General features: G+C 40.5%; 1 protein-coding gene across 1 annotated transcript in view; it reads left to right on the forward strand.

Annotated features, from left to right (window-relative positions):
• Positions 1-320: 320 nt before the first annotated feature.
• The window catches only part of PTGIS (prostaglandin I2 synthase), a 33961-nt gene continuing 12822 nt past the window's right edge, over positions 321-21459 (forward strand). Inside the window, exons 1-5 of the mRNA XM_063297069.1 lie at positions 321-937; positions 5557-5735; positions 10021-10164; positions 13679-13833; positions 16436-16617. Of these exons, the coding sequence (XP_063153139.1) occupies positions 803-937; positions 5557-5735; positions 10021-10164; positions 13679-13833; positions 16436-16617 (795 nt within the window). The 5' untranslated portion in view covers positions 321-802. The remainder of the gene's footprint in view (positions 938-5556; positions 5736-10020; positions 10165-13678; positions 13834-16435; positions 16618-21459) is intronic.

Genomic DNA, 21459 nt, shown 5'->3' on the forward strand with positions numbered 1-21459 from the left:
CTTCTCCATTGGGGAAGAACCTCTCTCAGGGTCTTCTGCCCAGTCCTTCTCTTCCCTGAGACCAGGGCTTCTTCACCAACATCTTCCCCTCTTGGGTCTTCGGTGAAGCCACTGCCTGCAGCCAGCCGGATCCTTCCTTCCTGTTCTTGGCCTTGGGTGGAGCTCTCATCCCTCTGGGTCTTCACTTCCCTTTTTCCAGGGAAGTCACCCCTGGACCTTTCTTTTCCCTTCTGACCAGGAACTAACAATTGCTCTGCACACTTAACTTCTCTCCAAGCTTTCTCTCTAGCTGCTCCATTTCCTCCATGCACAGGCTTTTTCCTCTCTTCTCCTTTTCTTCTCTCCTCTCCTTCTCTCTCTCCAGTTTTTAGGTTAGACCAGCATCATGTCCTCCAGCAACTGAGGATGTGGGTGTCCCCCAGGGCTTTAGTCCCCGACACCTATACACCAGGCTGGACCAGTGAGACTGCTATCTCGATATTTCCACACAACAGCCCTGGCTAGCAGCCAGGTCAGCTCATCAGGCCTTGTGACAGCACAGTTGTCCTTCAAGACCAAAACTGAACTTCTTTTTCCCTTCTACCCAACCCATTGAATGGCTCACACCAGCAGAACAGCAACATTGCCAGGCCATTAAAACTCATATGCCACAGTCTCCCTTTTCATTATGACTAGAGCCGTCACATTGTGGCTTTCTGCTTTTATATTATTTAGCTTCAGCTAAGAATGCAAGATAAAGTATTTTATGAAACACTTGGGAATGATTAAACAGTAACATTGTTAATTGTTTATATATCTTGATATGGTTTCTAGACAGCCTGATGAACCTCCACTTGATAAAGGTCACATTCCTTGGCTTGGGCACGCACTGGAATTTGGTAAAGATGCTGCCAAGTTCCTGTCTGAGATGAGAAAGAAGCATGGTGATATTTTCACGGTGAGTATTTATAGGACTTAAGTTCTTCAAGGTGTCAAAGCTTATCTCCTGCAGGATACAGTGTTAATAGGCTTTCAGTATATGTTACCTTGAAAATCTTGTAAGCTGCCTGGAGTTCTTATATAAATAGGAAGGTAGGGCAGAAATCTATTAAAGAAATAATTTAAAGAAATAAAGGTTCACTGCTTCATTGATGGAATTTTACAGGACATCTGGATGATGTCAGTTTTCGGTTGCAAGACACCTGAGTTTTCCCATTGCTGCTTCCATCTTCTTTTCCACTGAAAATCTATAAGGAGGAAAAGACAGCATTGTTGTGTCACTGCTAGCACTGTTCCCATCTATCCGAATGCGTGGGTCAAGTATCTGTACTACCATAGCCATAATTCTAGCGAAAGGAATAATTAGCAAATTGGGATAGAAAATATGTTTAGCATTTGCTTACCCCTGTCAACTAGGCAATCAGATGAAGCCAATGCAGTGCTGTCAAGTTCCCAAATCTACTGTTCTCCCACAATGCTTTGGTAACCATCAGTCCCTTTGTGGTGTCATTTTGCTCCAAATACTTAATGATGTATCAGCCTTTGGGCTGAAGCACCTGCTGGCATTTCATGGGAATACAGGGCTGCCCTATCATCTGCCTGCTATAGCTAACCAAGTTGTCATTTGCCACCAAATGGAGAAGAGGGGAAGGCAAACCAAGGGATTTGCTGAAGGACGAAGAAGGACAACTACATCATGTCCTGTTATCTTTTAAAAATCAGGGGCCATCTCTAGATGATGATCTGCTAATCTTCACTGAGAGAGGAGGTCTGTACAAAAGGAAAGCTGCTTTGATGTGATCTTCCCTTTACAGTTCATAGAGCTGTATGTAAAGCTTTGGGTAAAGCTTTAGTTTTACATAAAGGCACCAACTTTCTGGGCTTAGGCTGGTGATCTATGTAGCCTCCACTGGTTTTAGAGAATCAAACACTCTTATTTAATGGCATGCAAAACCATAAAGGGAAAGCTTTCAAAGAGAAGAAGAGTTCCTTAAAATGACCCATTTATTTATGCATTTGGATAAATTCTAGACTTCCCTGCAGCAAAAAAAAAAAAAAAAATCCAAGGCAGTTTACCAAAAATTGAGAATACAGTTCCAATGGAAGAGAATACAGTTTTTAAACCATCTTTAGACGCAACAGCAAAATATATCCAACCTATTCCCATATGCTTTTGAAAAAAAGCAGGTGCTTGCGATGATATCAGAATGATGAAGCATGAGGCATGATGTCACTGTGCAAGTCCCACCCTTTTGCACCTGCATGCAACGTAAAAGAGCAGACTTTGCATCAGCAGCCATGTTTTGTCCTTGCCTTCCTTGCCTTCTTTCAGTAGATGCCCATTAGTGTTCTTGGAAAAAGAGGTCAGGGAATCACACATGTTTGGGACCATGTAATCAAGGCAAGGCATAAATATAAATATAAATAATATACATGCATGCATACACGTATACTCACCCACATACACATACACACACAGAGAGACCCTGGAGCCTTGAAAAACTATATGTCACATGCCTGAAACAAAAATCTTTGGTTAATGGCATCATGATTTATTTATTTATTTATTTATTTATTTGTCAAATTTGTCACCGCCCATCTCCTCCGACCGGAGGGACTCTGGGCAGTTTACAGCACAGAATAAATATACAACAAAAACTCAAATAAAAACACAGTAAAGTTCCAATAAAATCCCATTAAAAACCAAAACAATTTCTTAACTACCCCAGCTCATAAAATCCAGATGGCTATGATCTCTTCAACCATCATGTAGGAGGGGCACTTCAAGGCATTAGCCAACCCCAAGTATGTTGATTCTCCTCCCTGCCCCAAGCCCGGTGGCAGAGCCAGGTCTTCAACTTCCTCCGGAAGGCTAAAAGCGATGGGGCTAATCTTACCTCCGGGGGCAAGATGTTCCATGATATGTGTAAAATTGCATGCTTCCAGAAAGATTTGGTTCAAGGCTACCCACTGAAGGCCATAGTTTGGGGATTTGAAACCTCCATTCCTAGTCCAACACACTTACTAGTAGGAATTCAGAATAAATATAAAATCGTATTTTTAAAATGGTGATAATTGACATTTTCTTGACTATTGTTGATTAAAATTATGAAATGGAACACTTGGGATTTTTGTCGGGGTTCTTTAGAATATTGTAATACTTAGTGTTAGCTACCAGCATTACTCAAAAGTTCTGAACATGTATTTTGAATAGATAAAGGGTCAAATAAAATAGAAGAAAGGAGACCCCCATGGAATGTGGCCATTTGTTTTTGAATACATCTCAGTCATTTCCTTTTTAATTCTAAGGTATGAACCTTCTATTCATTTCTTAAAACCAGAGCAAAAGTAAAATCAATTAAAACTGAGGTGGATGATATATGATCCTCCAGGTGTTGCTGAATAACAGCTCTGGCACACCTTCTAGGAATCAAAGTTAATCCTTGAGCTAGAACAATATATGGTGCCAAAAATGTTACTCAAATGTTTTTACCAGGGATAACAGAAGTTGTGCAGTTAATCATATATGCAAACATGCACAAACTGGCTAAATTTGGAACATGAGCTAAGTTTGAGTTGAAGGAGTCTTTATCTTTTTTTGCTGTAGTAATCCCTACCATCCAGGCACGGTTCCATGTTGGTGGAAGAATCCTCATGGGGAAATCATAATCCCAGATTTATCTCAATTAAACTCTTCCCACTTTTTGAAAAATGGCCATTTCTCCTACTATTATGGAGCACACAGGTTTGAACGATTTTGCTCCTTTTTTGACAGCCCTCCTTCTGTAGGGGGAGCCCAGTCCAGCTCCAGTTTAAAGAGGGAGGGAGAACAGCAACAGCTTTCAACATGTCTGCCAAAAATTAAGAGCCAGACAGCAGACAAAGACAATATACTAGGCATCTTGTCACATGGTTTCTCTCATTATGGTAAATGTTGATATATTTCTATTTGAATTATAGTAATTATTTCTACTTTTACATCTTTGCTTTCAAGTTAGCATATATACCCTGTTCTTTTGGTATAAACAGCGTTATGCAGCATGCAGAAAGGGAATAAGAAATAGTAAGCCAAATACTTTCATGACATGATATAAGAAAAGAAATTTTGGCTGACACTATTTCACATTAACACCATTCCACACTCTGCTATCCTTGCAAAGCATTCTTGCTTTCACCACATTTACACACTGTTTCATACAACGTTGCCTGTTGTTCTTAAAGCTTCTTATCACTTTCCTTTTGAGGGGTTCATCAATTCCATCCAACCGGGACTTTCTCAGCCTTTCCTTTCCTCTTGACCCATTCACTTTTCTACATTTATTTTGCAATTCAAAACTCATTCATTTTTTTATATGATCAAACCATCTCAATGTACTCTGTTCCTAGCAGTCGCTCACTTGTTCATTCATTCGTTCGTTCGTTCATGTTTTGTTTTACCATTCTTTTTATGTATCCCATTCCCACTGTATTCAACATACTTTCTTCCAACATATTCAACTGTCACTTCCATATACTGTAGCAAGGTGAAAAGATACATGCTCTTATGCACAGCCATTTTCTCTTCTTTCAATAAACATTCATTCCTCATACATGCAAATTGACACAAGAAAATAATATCCAAAGGTATGTGGCCTTTCTCCTTTCTAAGAGTCTTATGATACTGGTTATATTTATAGATATATAGGATGAGCACATGTAGAGACACACAGTGTACAACTACTATAAGTCCACTGCCACACATGATAACTCCATGGAAGTAACTCAGCAGTGCGCTAGGTGTCATTCCCTCTTCATTCCTCAGGTGTGTCCTCTTCCATTTCTTATTTCTTTTCCTTAAAAAATCCATTAATATACAGATCTCAAAATCCAATTTTAATTGTTGGAAAAGAATGAGTAATTTACATTCCCTTTCTCCAAAAAGAGCTTGCTTAGTTCCATAAGCTTAAACATGTTTTCATGGACTGGAGAGAAATTTGATCCATTAAGGGACATCAAATATTCACTTGGTTCTAAACACTCTTGAATTATGAATCAATCATTTGTTCTGATCATTGTTCATATTGTGATCATATGGCTATTTCATTACTGAGATTGAGGAACCATTTAAAATGTATCCTAGTATAAACATATGTCCTCTACAGTTGTCTTCCAGGTTCATCTCCCTTTTAACATTAGGTGCTGTGATATGCAAGCTCATTGGCATGACAAAGACCATTGCTTGATCCTCAGGACAGTCAAGATGCACTATTTAGTACACCCTCCAGAAGTTGTTATGGCTCCACTCTGCAATACCTGGAGGACCACAAGTTCTCCATCCTTGAAGCAGGGTGTGGCTTTTCATTGAGCAGAATGTTGGATTTGGAGTCTACTGAAAAATTTCATGAGAGTCTTTGGATAAACTGTAAGATCTCAATTCAGTCTTCTATTTAATAGGAATAATTAGATTCCTAGGGATTAGAGCTGGAAGCAGGGTATGATGAAATGTCTCTTTCTAAAGGTATTTTTCAAAATTCATTGATTTCTTTTAATTGATGCACTAGATTAATACTTTGTGATTTGTTTATTTGTTTGTTTAAGGTTCAAGTTGCAGGAAAATTTGTAACTGTCTTATTGGATCCACATTCCTATGAAGTGGTGCTTTGGGAATCATGTGCCAAGTTGGACTTCGGTCAATATGCACGCATTTTAATGAAACGGATGTTTGATGTGAAGCTCCCCGATTATGATTCTAATGAGGAAAAGGCCATACTGAGAATGTAAGTGTAAATTTTATAGGGGAAGTGCATGCATCAAGAAAGCCATAATATGTTCTGTGGACTAAATATTCTGAATACTCAGTTCAGGAACTCTAGCACATGTAGTAGCATCTTCTTTTAAATATTGAAAAAGTTGGGATTCAAGTGTTCATCTATAATGCTAAGCACTCTCTTTTTGCAATGTTTGATGACCTGTTGGAATGCGTAGAACAGCTTTGTTTGTCCAGCTTTGTTAATAAAAGTCTGATAAGCAATGATATAAGTGGTTCTTCAGTTGCATTACATTCTTCCAATCAAAAACTTTACAAATCTTAAGACAGTAAACTTTAAAAAACTATCATATTTAAATGCTGATAATAATAGGACTGGGCAATGCTTCAGATTTTATTCAGACAAGGTGCTTCAGAACATGGAGGAGCATGAATGCAGCACTTATTTGTGTCTTTTGAAAGCAGCTGCATATTTTTCTAGGATTGTGTGGCTATTTCATCGGCACTTGCTGTATGAATCGCAAACAGATGCTGCATTTATGCTCCCATGCATTGTGAGGCACCTCTTCCAAATTATATCAGCACTGTGCAGCCATAGGTGATAATATAATGAAAAATGCAATGTAACATTTACATTGTATTTTCAAGCAGAATGGTTCATGTGCAACCCTTTAAGATAGGTCAATTTTATAGATATGTTTAATATATACATAATATTTTGGTTATGAGATTTCAGGGAAACTCTGAACCTTGAAGAAGGAAAATTTGAGATCCATTTCCCTTTTTCCTGACCTCTAAGGCTTGTTATTTCTGAGTTGGAAATCTCAGGCCTTGGAGAATCCCCAAAGGGGATGAGGCAAATACTGGCAAAATTTAGAACACTGGTAGAATTCATCAAACTCTCTTCCCTTCCATTGCTGTCCTAAGGGACTTTATGAAAATGAACAGAAAGAACAGAAGGCTCTCCTGGTTGTTTGTCAGAACATATTTGGAATCCTCGGAGAGTTTCATTACTGAAATGCTTGTGCAGAGCACAAGATTTCTCTGTTCATATATTTTTAGATGTCTTTCAAGATAATTGTATTTCCAGGGTGGCTTCTAAGGAAGGAATGATAAAAGCATCATAAATGTAAACTATGTAAAAATAGCCATTACAAAAAGTGCAATTCCAGATGTCCAGCAGCAGCAAGCAAATATAATCAAGCCCTTTCAGTGACAAGGGAGCCCATGGAGCTGGCTCCAATGAGGTTAGGGAGTTTGTGTCCTCTATGGGCTTGTCTCTGGTAATCTTGGGCATGACTCATATTAGTGATCACACCTTGGATCTTGTTTTGTCTCTGAGCAAATGGTTGGTGATGGAGAAGGCGGAGGTTTCCGTTATCCCACTGTCTTGTGCAGATCACATCCTGATCCTGTTACATTTCAGAATCACCTCTGGAGGATGTGGACCCATTTAAATGGTCTGTCTCAGATGCCTAATATGTCCAATTTGTTCCAATGTGCACTTGGGTAATTTCTCAGCAATCTGGCAGGCAGTTCTGTCCACTTTATGGTATGCAAATGTTAGCAAGAAGCATATCAGCCACTGGACAGCATTACTACCAAGCAATGTCTTTCTGGTAGCCAATCTCAGTTGGTGCTTTGGTTTTTCAAGATGCTGTGGAAAATGAAGCACCAGAAATGATGCCTGGAACACTGGTGGAAGAAGACAAGATGCTAATGTGACTGAGTGTAGATAAGTTTCCATGTTCAGGCCAACACTGTGGTGATAAGGAAGCCAAAGCATGCTTATTTCTCCTCCCTTACTGCATCAACCGGTGTCTTCTAGCAGTCTTATTTAGGGTGACCAACTCCCTTTTTGGGACAGGACAAAATGAAGAACTTCCATCTGGATGCTGTGATGAATTTATACAGCACTTAACCTATAAAGTCACTCAGATGCACCAAACTCCTGGGTAGAGTCCCTTGTGGTGATTGGGGGTGATGTTACCTTGGGCTGTGACCTCCAAGGAAATGGATAGGATGCTGACTAGGTCATTATTTACTGCTTGCCTTTTGTACCCCTCCCATCCTCGCTGTTGTGAAGAATGGAGAGGTAACCACCTGGGTCTGACAGATTATCAATGCCTCTTCATGAGAGGGGGAGTTCCCAGCAGTCTTGAAGGAAGCTGTGGTATACCCCTTTCTGAAGAGACCATCCCTGGATCCAGAGGTTTTGGACAACTACCATTCAGTCTCCAACTTTCCCTTTCTAGGATAAGTTGTAAGACAATGGTAGTGGACCAGCTTTGCAGCGTTGTAGATGAAATGGATCATCTGGACCCTTTTCACTCTCTCATGAAGTTGGTTGGTCCTCACTCCCTTGCTCTTTAACATCTAAGTGAAGCTCCTGGTGAGTTCATTCAATAGCTCAGAGTGAGATAACATTAAGAGTCATTTAACTGTGGCAGGGTACGCATTTCATAAATAAACAAACTAATAAATCAAATCCAGAGAGATCAAGCCTGTTTTAAAAGCCCCTTTTCAAGTAGTCATAAAGGAAGCCAACAGTTTGTCTTTCTGTAAGGAATTCTGTTAGGTAGGGACCTGCTGACTCTGAATTGTAAATAGAAAGGAGAGGGCTGGGACTGGAATAGAGTGGCTGGGCTAAGGTTACCCTGTGAGTGCATGGTAGAGGTGAGATATGAACCTGGAATTGCCTGATGAGAAAGTCACTTACTACTATGGGTTTGTGTATGTGTGTGAAAAAGACTTTTTTGACATCTGGCCTCTTCTGATAATAGTTTGTAAGAGTTTTCTTATTGGAAGGATCTCTGAATTGTGTGTCACTAAGGATGTTAGCATGGAAGTCCAAGTGAATTAATATCAGGGAGCATGACTTTCCCATGCATGTTCCTTGTGAAAGCTTATAGAAGTTTCCTGCTGCCTGGATATGCCAAAAGACCCACTGTAGTTGGTCCCTTGGGATATTGTTGGAACAGTAGATGGAGCAGCTGATGCATTTTTGATTCACTAAGCCAACATACTATCTCCAAAGTGCGATGAAGACCCTGTTGAGCAATGAGCTCTCAGTGGCATTGCCACTCCTCATTTCACTATCTGACCTCCTTCATAGAGCTGCTGTGAGGATGAAATGAAGTTTGAGGCAACATTTCCTCTAGAACTGTTATCTGCGGGAATGGCCACTGGGAGCAACTTATGTCAGAGGTTCCCCATGATTTTGTTCCCATGCAGCGGCAACACAAAATGTCATGCGGTGTTTTTGCCATCTGCAACCAGAACTAGTATCAGCACCTGGAAATTACAAGGGCCAACTGGAATCCACAATTGGAATTAAGGATTGGTATAAATCTAGCCCATGTTATGCTATTGTGTTCATCAGTTACTCCTTTTGGTCATTTTTTTAGTGAATCCAATTTAAAAAAAGCCCAAAGGAATTACAGTTTCCTCAATATATCCAGTCTTGTACACTTTTATGAGCACAAGGTTGTCTGTAATTTATGCTTGGGATATTTATCTATCCAACTCTACATTTTGTTTAGATCAACCAGCCCTGTTATTTTGTGGCTCTGTTGATTTTATACACAACTTTCCCAAACATACTCTTTTCATTTGTGAATTTCCTGAACATTCTGCATTGTATGTGGAACCTTCCCAAAGAGCTACTTTTCTTAATTAACTTTTCTAGGATGGGACGAAGGGTGCCAGCTGACTCCATCTGCTTCTACCATCCATCCTGTACTGAAGTTTGCTTATGTGGCTTGGGCTCTTTTTGGCAGATTTCTTTTACCACCCTATCTAGGACTCCTAGGTTCCTCTTCCTGGAGTATTTCCCATGGCCCTGCCTGCCTGGTTTTGCAACACTCAGTGTCCTTGCTGGGCAGCATCATCAGTGCTTACAAACCACTTGGAGACTGAATGCAGCCTATGGGCCACTAGTTTGACACCCCTGAAAAATCCCCATTGAATAAATTATTTTAAACTGCAATCCTAAACATACCTGAGAATGTCCCATTGAAATCAGTGGGCCTTATGTCTGAATAAAAACATACTGAATTAGTGCAATGTTTGTTGCCCCAGTTGGGACTGCATGAAGGAGTCCTTTCATCATTTCTGTATATGGCATAAATATTCTCTTTTTCCATGAAAGCAAGGATTTTGTAAGGCAGATTGTCAGACACTCACAAGGACTCTTGCTAAGTTTCTAGGAATTATTTAAGAAACCTCAGTTCAGGGAGTCTAAGTGGGAGGCAGGAAGGAGTTTCACAAAGTATTCTTGTGTTTTGCTTCTTCAGCACTCTGAAAGACAAGAATCTTCCCAGCCTGACGAAGGCCATGTGCCTTAACCTGCAAACCATTCTGCTTCCTGGCCCCAGTAGAGCCAGTGGGCAATGGAAAGAGGAGGACCTGTTTCAGCTCTCCTACAGCACGATGTTCAGGTGGGTATGGTGCTTCTAAGTCCTCAACAAGGTTTCAAGGGGGTCTGCTTGGGTTCAATAGGAAGGGGCGACAGGGCCTCTGACAGGGGACCTAAGGCCAACCTCTCAGCCTCCTTGCTCTTCTTTTCCTTTTCCTTGGTTCCACTTCCTGTTCTCCTCGCTCAGTTAAACAATTGAGTAGTGGCAGGACAAAGAGAAATGTGGCACAGCTTCCGCTTGCTTTGCTTGCTCTCTCAATGACTGTATGTGGTCAGAGTGTAAAAACAAAGAAGCTGTGATGAAAGCAGAACAAGGAAGTTAATCGCCTTTTGCCACCCTGGTATCTGGAACTGGTTCTGCACCTTTTGATTATGCAAAGAAATGGAAATGGAGTTCTCTTGCTTGCATTAAACTTTCAGTGATCTGGTCTCACACAGTGGAGCTACCAAGCTGCAGAATGTTGATAAAAGTGCTTATTGAACTGCTGCACGTGAGTGACATTATGCAACATGTGCAGAAAATGTTTTCATGGAAAAGCAACAGTCAAATATCAGCTGAACATTTTAGGCCTGTGGGGGACCAAAGAACAGCCATGACCACATTTCAAAATGCAAAATGCAGTTTCCATACACAATCCAGCCTCTTGTCCAAAACTGACTGTAGATTTCACTGTTAACTACTAAGACTTGTACCCAATTATGGCCATTGGAATGGGAGAAAATTAATCTTCTCTTGAGATTTTTCTGATTGTCTTCCAAAGTACTGCTGCCCTCCATATAAGGATTGGAAGGAACCTTAGAGATGGTCTAGTCCAATCCTCTGCCCAGTACAGGAATTCATTATTACAACATCCCCCACAAATAGGCTGACCATATTTCCTTGAGACAAAAACAGGACACTGGGATGGCAAAACGGGACGGGGTTAAAAACGGGACATTGGGATGGCAAAACAGGGCAGGGCTGGGCGACGGGCTGGATCAGCAGGCAGGACCTTCTCCAGTTTTATCAGGCTGGGAATCTTCGGATTCCTTCATTTGCGAGAGGCAAGGCTGGGCTGGAGAGTCTAGTGAAAGGTTGTCCCCAACAAGCCGTCCTTCCTCTGGCTGTGCTTTTACGTTCTTTTCTTCCCACTGTTTCAAGGCAGGAGCCAATCGGCTCACCCTTTGATCACCACTTATCAGCTGATCCTGCTTTTTTCTTTTTAGGTTTCCCGCCGGGTTGAGCTCTGCGGCTTTTTCCCCACCGTTTCTGCTGAGCTCCCCCTCCTTCCACTCAAAGTCAGACTGCATTCTGACAGGTTCACGGGAACTTTCAAATTTTTAAGTAAGGTTTTTAAGAAAATGGGACAAAATGGACATTTATATTGAAACGATGGGACGGTCTGAAAATGTTAAAAAAACGGGACTGCCCCATTCAAAACGGGATGTATGGTCAGCCTACCCACAAATGGCCTCTAGCCAGTCATTAAGATCTCTAGCAAAGGAGAATCTACTACCTCATGAGACACTCTATTCCATTGTTGAACGTCTTTTATCGTTAGGGAATTCTTTCTGCTCTCCAGTTGAGACCTACTTCTTTGTAATTTAAATCTACTGTTCCTGTCTTCTCTTCTGAAACAGCTCTGAACAATTCTGCCTGGCAACCTTTCAGATACTTGAAAAATGCTATCATTTTTTTTCTGAAGTCAGTCAAATAGATCCAAGATCTTCAACCATGCCTTCTAAATTTCTGGGTTCCTTATCATTTTGGTTGCTTTCCTCTGGGCATACTGCAGTTTGTCAATGCCCTTCCTAAAATGTAGCACCCAGTACTGGGCACAATATTCTTTATGTGGTCTGACCAGTGCAGAATAGAGAGGAATGATGCCTTCTCTTGATCCTGAGAGTATGTTTCTATTGAAACAGGCTAAGATTGCATTTGCTTTTTTTGCTGCTGCATCACCATACTATACTATACTATCCCCATACTAGGCTTAGTTCCTTTAGTAACTGCTCATACATAACTTAATTTATTCATAGTTTTATTCATTATTTGTATTGTGTGTTTAAAATAATTTATTGTCCCAATGTCCTATATTTTATACATTTTTATATATTGTTTTTGTGATTTTTATGCAACAATGCTGCATTCTGCTATGCCATATGAAATAAATAACCATACTATTGGCTCATGATCAGCCTGTGATACACCAGGACGCCCAGAACCTTTTTGCAAGTTCTGCTGTCCAGTATGGTCGTCTACATCCTATACTCATACCTATGGTGTTTCCTACCCAAATGAAGGACTCTGCATCTGTCTGTGTTGAAATTCATCTTGCTGCTTTCTATCTGTTATTCCAGCTTGTTTGGATCATCCTGAATCCTGACGCTTCCTCTAAGGACTTTGCTATCCATATATTTGTGTGATCTGCAAATTTGATACTATTTTCTAAGCCTTCATCAAGCCTTTTATAAATGTGTTGGGCAACACAGGGCCAAAAATGAAGACCCGTGGTATGCCACTTGATACCTTCCAGCCTGATGTGGAATCATTGACATACATTCTTGGGGTACACTTGTTCAACCATGCTGTGTCTCCTACTGTTTGGAGTCTCTTAGACATTGAGAACAGCTTTCAAGGGAAGAAATGTTGACAAATAAATGAACACATCATTGTTTCTTTCACAAGAGGAGGTGCTTTCTCTAATGCAAGGTTCAGAAATGAACCCAGTCCAAGATTTCAGTTTAACAACTCTTTTCATTAAGTAAGCCAAATAATATCAGGATATGGGCTTTGGGACAGAAACCCTCCTATATGGTCAGAAATGCTACCTCTAGCATCAAGGAGCTGGTACTGGAATTGAGAGAGAAAAAAAGAGGGACTTCACCTGGTTGATAGGGTGGCTGGTTATGTTTTCAGTAGAGGAGATTGTTCAGCATCGTGTTGTAGACCCAACCCATTTGAAGAATACCAGACTGGAGAAGCAAAGAACAGAGGAAGAAAGGTTTATAACAGAAGGAGAAATTATATCATCTGTATACAAAACAAATGGTATAGAACGTCAAGGGATTAACTTTATTTATTTATTTATATAGCCGCCCATCTCAACAAGTGACTCTGGGTGGCTCACAATCATACAAATTATAAAACAGTTAAAATAATTAAAACAAATAAAAGTACAAAATAAATATATATGGTTGCAGTAAACAATGCATAGATGTTAGTATAGCCAAGAAATAGGGCCCTTAACACACGCGGGGCCCCAGGCCTTGGCACATAACCAGGTCTTCATGACCTTATGGAAGGCCAACAGGATCAGGGACATCCTGATTGCCAAAGGGAGAATATTCCAGAGGGCAGGCGCTATGGCAGAGAAGGCACTCCTTCTAGTCCCTGCCAAGTGACATTCCTTGGCTGACATGACCCGTAGCATGCCCAACCTACCAGACCAAATTTATCTTTTCATAAGAACTGTGATATTTACAACATTCACAACATATTGTAAAATGAAATTTTTAAACAATTGTTTTAATTCCCTCCCTTCCTAACTCTGCAGAGCTGGATTCCTGACACTGTATGGCAATGAAAGCAGGAGTTATGAAGATGTTAATAGTCAAGCTAAAGACCGAGCTCATTCAATGGAAGTTTATAATGCATACTATAAACTAGACCAATTTTTGATGAAAGCTGCCCGCTCAACTTTGAGTGTAGGTGGGTGTCATTGGTAAAGAAATATCACTTTTAAAATTTCAGTGCTTTGTAGATAGAAACCTAGGTGTAGGCTAAAGTGAGTTTACTTCTTGAAATTGCAACCAAAGCTACTTGTAATGCATATCTGTAGTGTGTTTGCACTTCTTATTTAAATGTAACTCTAAATTAATTCAATGTAATGTTCAGTCTTCAGAGAGGTACGTGTAGCAAAGAAAAGTGTTAATAGCTAATTATTAGCAAAACAATAATTAATCAATGCATTAACAGATTATTTTTTTGGTTCATAGCTTCGTAAGATGCATCTGATCTAGACGACTGTAGTCCCAAAAACTTGTGCTATATGGAAATATCTGTAGGGGAAAGTCAAGTGATGTGATCATTCTGAGAGTTGTTTCCAATGATAAGGGGCATTTTTGCTACAGATTATTGATTTTTCAGTGGGACAGATCTGCCTGTGGAAGGACATGGTGTCAGTCCATCAGAAAAATAATGCATGTTTCAAGTTCAGTTGGGATCCATAGATTGAATGAATGAATGAATGAATGAGTAGAGCTTCCATGTTTAATTTCATTCCTGTGTCTATACTGTACCTAGTATTCTAATAGGTTTAGCTGCTGCTTCTCTATTAAAGAGATTTTCTCAGGAACAAAACAAAAGGCCTATAAAACTGCTGAGTAAATGTGATTCATTAATAGTATAAATGCATATGGTAATAATATTCTTGGTGGTGGTGGTGGTTTTTTCTTCCTGAAAGAGTACTAAAATATAATAAAGGCAGGATAAAAAACAAAACAACTACATCTCTTAAATGCCACTACCAATCTATTGTGAAGAGGGAGTTTACAAGAGGAAATTTACGAACAGTAGATGGCACCATTGTGTAACCTTTTAGATTCATTTCATTATAGGCAGTTCAAAAAGAGAGATCCATCCAGCATTCCTCATCTTGCAGGGTGAGATAATAGGATAATTTTATAAAGATTCAGCTGGTGTTCTCAATGCAAGCTTACAGAATAAGCAGAACTCTTTCTCTTGCCCAGTGTTTAAATTGGTGAAGGTGCTTCAGGGAAAAGAATTACTGCTAAGTAGAATCCAACCCTTTTCAAATCCTGATGCACCCTTTCATCCATCAACCTGAGCTTTCTTGTGTCTTTCATCACTTTGGGATAAAATAAATAGTTTAAAATGATTGCCCTCATTGACAGCTGCAGAACCGACTCAGATGCAGAGCCTAATACATTCTGGCTTGCCACCATTTCCCCCTGCATGGTGATCGTTTGAAGGTTCTCTAATCTGTAGAGCTCTGAACCTGTACCCATAGTTGCTAAGGCCTACCTGCAGTTTGTTTCAGCCTTAAGACTGTAAAATACCTAATGAGAACTATGCCTTGTTCAATAATACAGTGCATATTTTTCTAAAACATATTGGCAAAAGCTCAGATTGGGCATCCTGAGACTGGTATGATTGTGGCTGGACTCCTATCTCTAATTTCTGAGGAGTGGAAATTACTTCTGAGTAGATATGCCTCAGTGAGAGCCAGTATGGTGTAGTGGTTAAGGCATCAGGCTAGAAACCAGGAGATCTTGAGTTCTAGTCCCACCTTAACCCTGAAGCCAGCTGGGTGACCTTGGGCCAGTCACCCTCTCTCAGCCCTAGGAAGGAGCCAATGGCAAACCATTTCTGAAAAACCTTGCCAAGAAAACTGCAAGGGACTTGTCCAGGCAGTCACCATGAGTCAACACTGACTCGAAGGCACCAAAAAAGAAAAAAAGAAATGCCACAGACTGTATTATTTGAGGGAGGTAGATAATGTACAGCCAAATCATGCATAAATATCTACTGACATTCATCAGTTATTCCAACACCTTGTCAAAAAAACACAAACATCCAGCACAAATAATTGTGCTTCCCACAGCAATTTACCTGGGGAGTACAGCAATTACTCTTGTAAAGAGTGAAGAAATAAGCTTGTGTGTGCACCAGTTCTGCTAATGAATGTGTGTAAGAGACTCTGTAAATGCCAATGTACTTCCTACCAGTCGGTGCCCCAGGATGATAAGCAACAGCACCCACCTCACCGATCACATGCAGCTTGCCTGCCCCTCCCTCCCTCTCTCTTTCTCTCAGAGTTCCTGATCCATGATCTAATGCATAGAACAGTCTTTTCCAGCTTCATACCTTCTAGATGTAATGTAATTTAATGGACTTGAAGTCCATCAATACTGCAAGCTGATAAGGAGTACGAGACCTGAAGATAATTATCTCCTGAGTGAATCAAGCTTACATAAAGTTTGGATTTGAGGATCAAATTCCTGCTCACCCATGAAATTTACCTGGTAGCATGAGGGAAAGCTACTTTCATTAATTTATTACCCTTCTCAAATAAGGACCCCAAAGGCCACTGCCAGCAAAAAAATATTAATTTATTCTTTTAAAAAGTAATAAAATTTGAGGGCACCTCTACTTTACGGGGCTGTTCTCAGGATGAAATAAGCCCTCCAGGTATACTGCTCTGATTTTATTGGAGGAAGGACAGAATATTAGTGTGGCCCTAATAATAACATATCATTCATATTTATATCTCTGATGGTTCTCTGTACAGTGGAAAAATGGAAATTTTACAACATCAGGAAGGATCTCTGGAAATTTTTTTCTGTGGAAAGACTGGACAGCAGAGCAAACCAAAGTGTTTGGTTGAACAGCTATAAGCAGCATTTGGTAGACCTTGGTGTGAATGAAGATATGCAAGCTAGAGCCATGGTGCTGCAACTTTGGAGTACTCAGGTGAGAATGCAATTTCACTTTCTGTCCTTCTCTTTCAGGTTTCTCAGTCTCAAGTTCCATCCTCTTACATGAACTATTTATTTGCAAAGGGTGGAGCTAGGAAAACATATACCTATGGCCCAGAATCTACTGAAAATGTAAATGTAGTATGCAAATCTCAGTATTGCATCATGGACCACTACTTTCTTATTGACACTAATGTCAGGAAATAATGTATTCTCATCTCTGCCAGCTAGAGATCTTCAGTGGGGTGCTGGAAAGGATGGAGAAGAGGGCAAGGGAGGAAGTGGAATGAGGTCTCTCTCTCCCTCTCTGTGTCTGTGTCTGAGAGAAGGTGCGTGCGAATGAGTGGGAAGCTTGGTGGTCTTGAGGGCCAAAATGGTTGCTCATTCACTGGAGATCATTGATGATAGCTACCCTGTTTTTTTTAAAAAGAACTCCATGCATGTACTACCCAAATACTATTAATGTTTGTATAGTGTTATTTTTCTCTTGGGAGGGAGGGAGGAGAGCCTGCATCAAGTTCAGTTGATTTGGCATCGACAACACTGATCTGCTCAACACTATATCTGCCAACCTTTCCAGTAGTGGGCTTTGTGTTTCCATCCTCTTTATGTGTGTTCAGATGTGACTGGGAAAGGGATCCCTGTATAGAAAATCTGCCTGTCTGTATGTAGATTGTTGTAACTGGATTTACATGATTGAAATTAATGCCCCCTAACACAAATAGAGGAGTGATTTTTTTTCTTGACCCCTTTGGAATTGTCTTCCCTTGACTACGATAAGTTACATAAGTAAATATGTGGGTTTCTATAGCATGTGCAATAATTGCAGTAGTTTTTGTTTCAATGTTGGTTTTAAATATTCAGCTCACTCCCACTTTCCACCTTCAGCTTTAGAACCCTTGAACATTGCAGACTGTTGTGAGAGATGCTGTAATTCAGTGTTTTTCAAACTTGGCAACTTTAAGATGTGTGGACTTCAACTCCCAGAATTTCCTAGCCAGTAAACTGGCTGGGGAATTCTGGGAGTTGAAGTCCACACATCTTAAAGTTGCCATGTTTGAAAAACACTGCTCTAATTCATGTAAAACAAGTAGGGCAAGCTTTTCTTTAACCAATGGTCTCTTGTAGAAAAGAGGGCTGCATGCTGCAGATGGCAAAGCTAAAGCAAAGCAGAGTTGGATCAGACCTAACTCTCTGAACATGGGGTACACTTGAAAGAGCGGCTGCAGGTAGACAGGATATACCGGATATAAAAGTTGGCTTAATTCCCCAGTAGGAAGAATGGTTTGAAAATAAAATTGTCATGATAATGATGATAATATATGGAAGAGAAGCCATTTATCAGAATTAGAGTACTGTTACATATAAACACTCTCAGATCCAATTCTTTATGTCTCTAGTTAGAAGAGTTACTGAATAGCTATCATGAGAGAGGCCCTTGCATGAAACCTTAAAGGGGCAGTTAAAATTAGAGAGCTAAATGGATCAGTACTGCAACCTTTTATGAGATGGTTTGTATTTTCATAGTGACAAATGTGACTTGCACTCCTAGGAGCCCATTGTACCTGCATACCATGGGCACACACTGTAGTTCAGCGGGTAGTTCTCCTGCTTAGTACACACATAGAAAGTACAGTGCTTGCCATCTTAATCTTTAAAAAAAGGAGAGGAGAGATTTCTTAGTCAAATATGATAGATCTGCTACTTGTGCTTTAGTACGTGTGTTGTACATGTGTATAAACGACAATGTCCGGAAGGTCAGGTCCAGCTCCTACATCTCCCCAGCAATGCCACCAATACTGTTTTTTCATTCCCTTGTTGTCCTGCCATCTTCTCTTGGGTGTATATGCCTTAACCACTAAATGTTGGAGTATATGTTGGAGAAGAGAGCCAGTTTGGTTTAGTGGTTAAAGCATTGGATGAGAAACTGGAAGATTGTGAGTTCTAGTTCCAACTTAGGCACAAAGTCAGCTGAGTAACTTTGGGCCAGTCACTTTCCCTCAGCCCTAGGAAGGAGGCCATGGCAAACCACTTCCAAAATCTTGCCAAGAAAACTGCAGGGACTAGCCCAGGCAGTCGCCAGGAGTCAATAAGGACTCAAAGGCACAAAGAAAAAGTATGTAGGAGAAGGTTTTTTTAAAAAAAAACATTCTTTTGCTTGTGTGCTTCTAAGTTGGGAATCAGCTGCAAAGTGAGGAAATGGGAATTGCTGGAGGTATGTTTGTGAAAATGTATGAATATTATGAGTAATATTGTTAATATTTAATTAATTTAATCATCCAACCCCCTTTTTGTAACATAGCCCCTGAGATGTCCTTCAAAGGTCCAATAAAAGTTGAGTTCCTATGTTCTACAGCAGTGTTTCTCAACCTTGGCAACTTTAAGATGTATGGACTTATACTCCCAGAATTGTTGAAGTCCACACATCTTAAAGTTGCCAAGGTTGAGAAACACTGTTCTAGAGAATATGGCCAAAGTAATTTGAACAGTCCTCTGCCTGGGCATAAGGATGCTGTGGCCATTCCAAACTTGGGACTGGTCTCCCAGTGATCCAGGCAATGTAGTCATTGTTATCGGTTATCAGAGATTTGAAAGTTGTTATTCTTCTCCATCTGGAGAGGCACAGATTCCCCAATCTTCACCTTGGGAGATCCTTAACTCAAAATATCTTGATTTCTGGCATGCAGGATCACCTTTATGGAAGCAACCACAATCAAGTGACAGAGCACAAACATTGTATGTACATACCATCTCTATGCTTTTGCATTCCAAACAGGGTAGGAAGATCTCTCTGAAACACTGAAAAGCTGCTGCTGACAGTGTAAACAGTGTTTCTCAACCTTGGCAACTTTAGGTTGTGTGAACTTCAACTCCCGGAATTCCCCAGCCAGCATGCAGGCTGGGGGATTCTGGGAGTTGAATTCCACCCATCTTAAAGTTGCCAAGTTCGAGAAACACTGGTGTAGAAGTACTAAGCTAGAAGTACAAGCAGCAGGATTCAACCTAAGGTAGCTTGCTATATCCAAAAAGAGTACTCTTAGTTGTTTCCCGGAGGGTCCTTCTGCTTCCCAGAGTATAATTGGGAACCCTTACTCTAAAATATTTGATTTCCTGTCCCTCTCCAACTTGCGTTAGTGAATCTGCTCCCAAAGACATTCCGTGCTTCTGTTCCTTTACACTGCAAAGACTCTGAAAGATAATAAGGATTTTTAGAATGCTTTTAAGGAGGCAAGAAAGACTTTCCCCCCTACAACATGAATAAATCCATTTGGTTGCCACATTAATAATTAAAAGGCAGGACGCATTTTGATTCACGCTCCTCCGCCCCACTTTAAATGGCTGCACTTTAATTAAAAGAACAGCCACCCTTCTAAAACAACCCAAGCAGAACAAAATCTCGCATTTCCCCCTTCCAAAATCAGCATGTATTATTTATACTTTGCACTTCCCTCTATTGGATTTAATGTACTCTTGATGTACTTGCTATCAACAGTAGTGCTGTATTGCATTTCACTTAATCATCTCAATTTTAAGAAGCAAGCAGAATGAAATAGGCAGTGCTGGGGTTTCCTGTATTCTTCTATTTCTCAGGTTCTGAAATAGGGGCATTCCCATGAGATGCAGTGGTGAGAAAGAATTGCCATAGTTAGGGAACACTGAGTCCCCAGAACTTATTCCCTAGTTGCACCGATTGAGGCTTATTTATTTATTTATTCCTTTATTTTCACTTAGGCAGTACCTGACTCCAGTCCAGTTGGGGTGGCTCACAGCATAAAAACAAATAACAAATATACAAAAAGCATAGTAAAGGTAAATTTACTGACATTAAGTCCAGTCGTGTCCAACTCCAGGGGGCGGTGCTCATCTCCGTTTCAAAGCCAAAGAGCCGGCGTTTGTCCGTAGACACTTCCGTGGTCATGTGGCCGGCATGACTAAACGGAACGCCATTACCTGCCCGCCGAAGCGGTACCTATTAATCTACTCACATTGGCATGTTTTCAAACTGCTAGGTTGCCAGGAGCTGGGACTAGCAACGGGAGCTCACCCCGTCATGTGGATTCAAATCACCGACCTTCCGGTCGGCACGCTCAGCAGCTCAGCGGTTTAACCCGCAGCGCCACTGCATCCAAAAAGCATATAACAATACTAATAACAATTGGCCAAACCAAGTAACAAGACAAACTTGTCATATATCCACAAAGGACTCTAACTATCTTCTTGCCAGCCGCGTGTTCATCTGAGATGAGAAAAAGTCCTAGGCACATAAGGATGGCCAATATCACAAAAAGGAACTTGAAATAACACACATCAGTCCTCACGTAGGGCCCCTTTATGATACCATTGAATGCCTAGATGATGGAACTGTGCTATAATTGGGAGCATAGCTGTGTATCATGACAGTGCAAGCCTGATACATTCCTTCCTTCGTATGGTCTAAGGATGTCAGGATCCTTCCCAAGAATAATGTAAGAAAGTTCGTAGTATCAGTTCAAAGAATTATAAAAGAGAAACAAGTGTCTCTGGGGGAAAGGGGAAGGAGGGGAAAGAGAAGAAATCATAAAAGTAATAAAAGTCTAAGAGGTACATTTTAAAACAATAAATGACTCAAGAAGATTTTAACAGAGAGAAATAATCAGGAAGGAGTGAGAACAGGAAAGATGAAGTGAAGAATTTAATACTGGGCAGAGAAAGATGTTAAGTGCAGAGAATGTTTCAAGGTTAAAGCTGAAGCCCCAGATGTGATGACGCAGCTAGCTCAAAGCCGAAAGGACGGATAGCGGCCGACGGTGCTGGTGGTGAACAGCGAATCCGATGTTCTAAGGATCAACACACCATT

The sequence above is a fragment of the Candoia aspera genome, chromosome 3 (assembly GCF_035149785.1).
Source record: "Candoia aspera isolate rCanAsp1 chromosome 3, rCanAsp1.hap2, whole genome shotgun sequence".
Lineage (NCBI taxonomy): Eukaryota > Metazoa > Chordata > Lepidosauria > Squamata > Boidae > Candoia > Candoia aspera.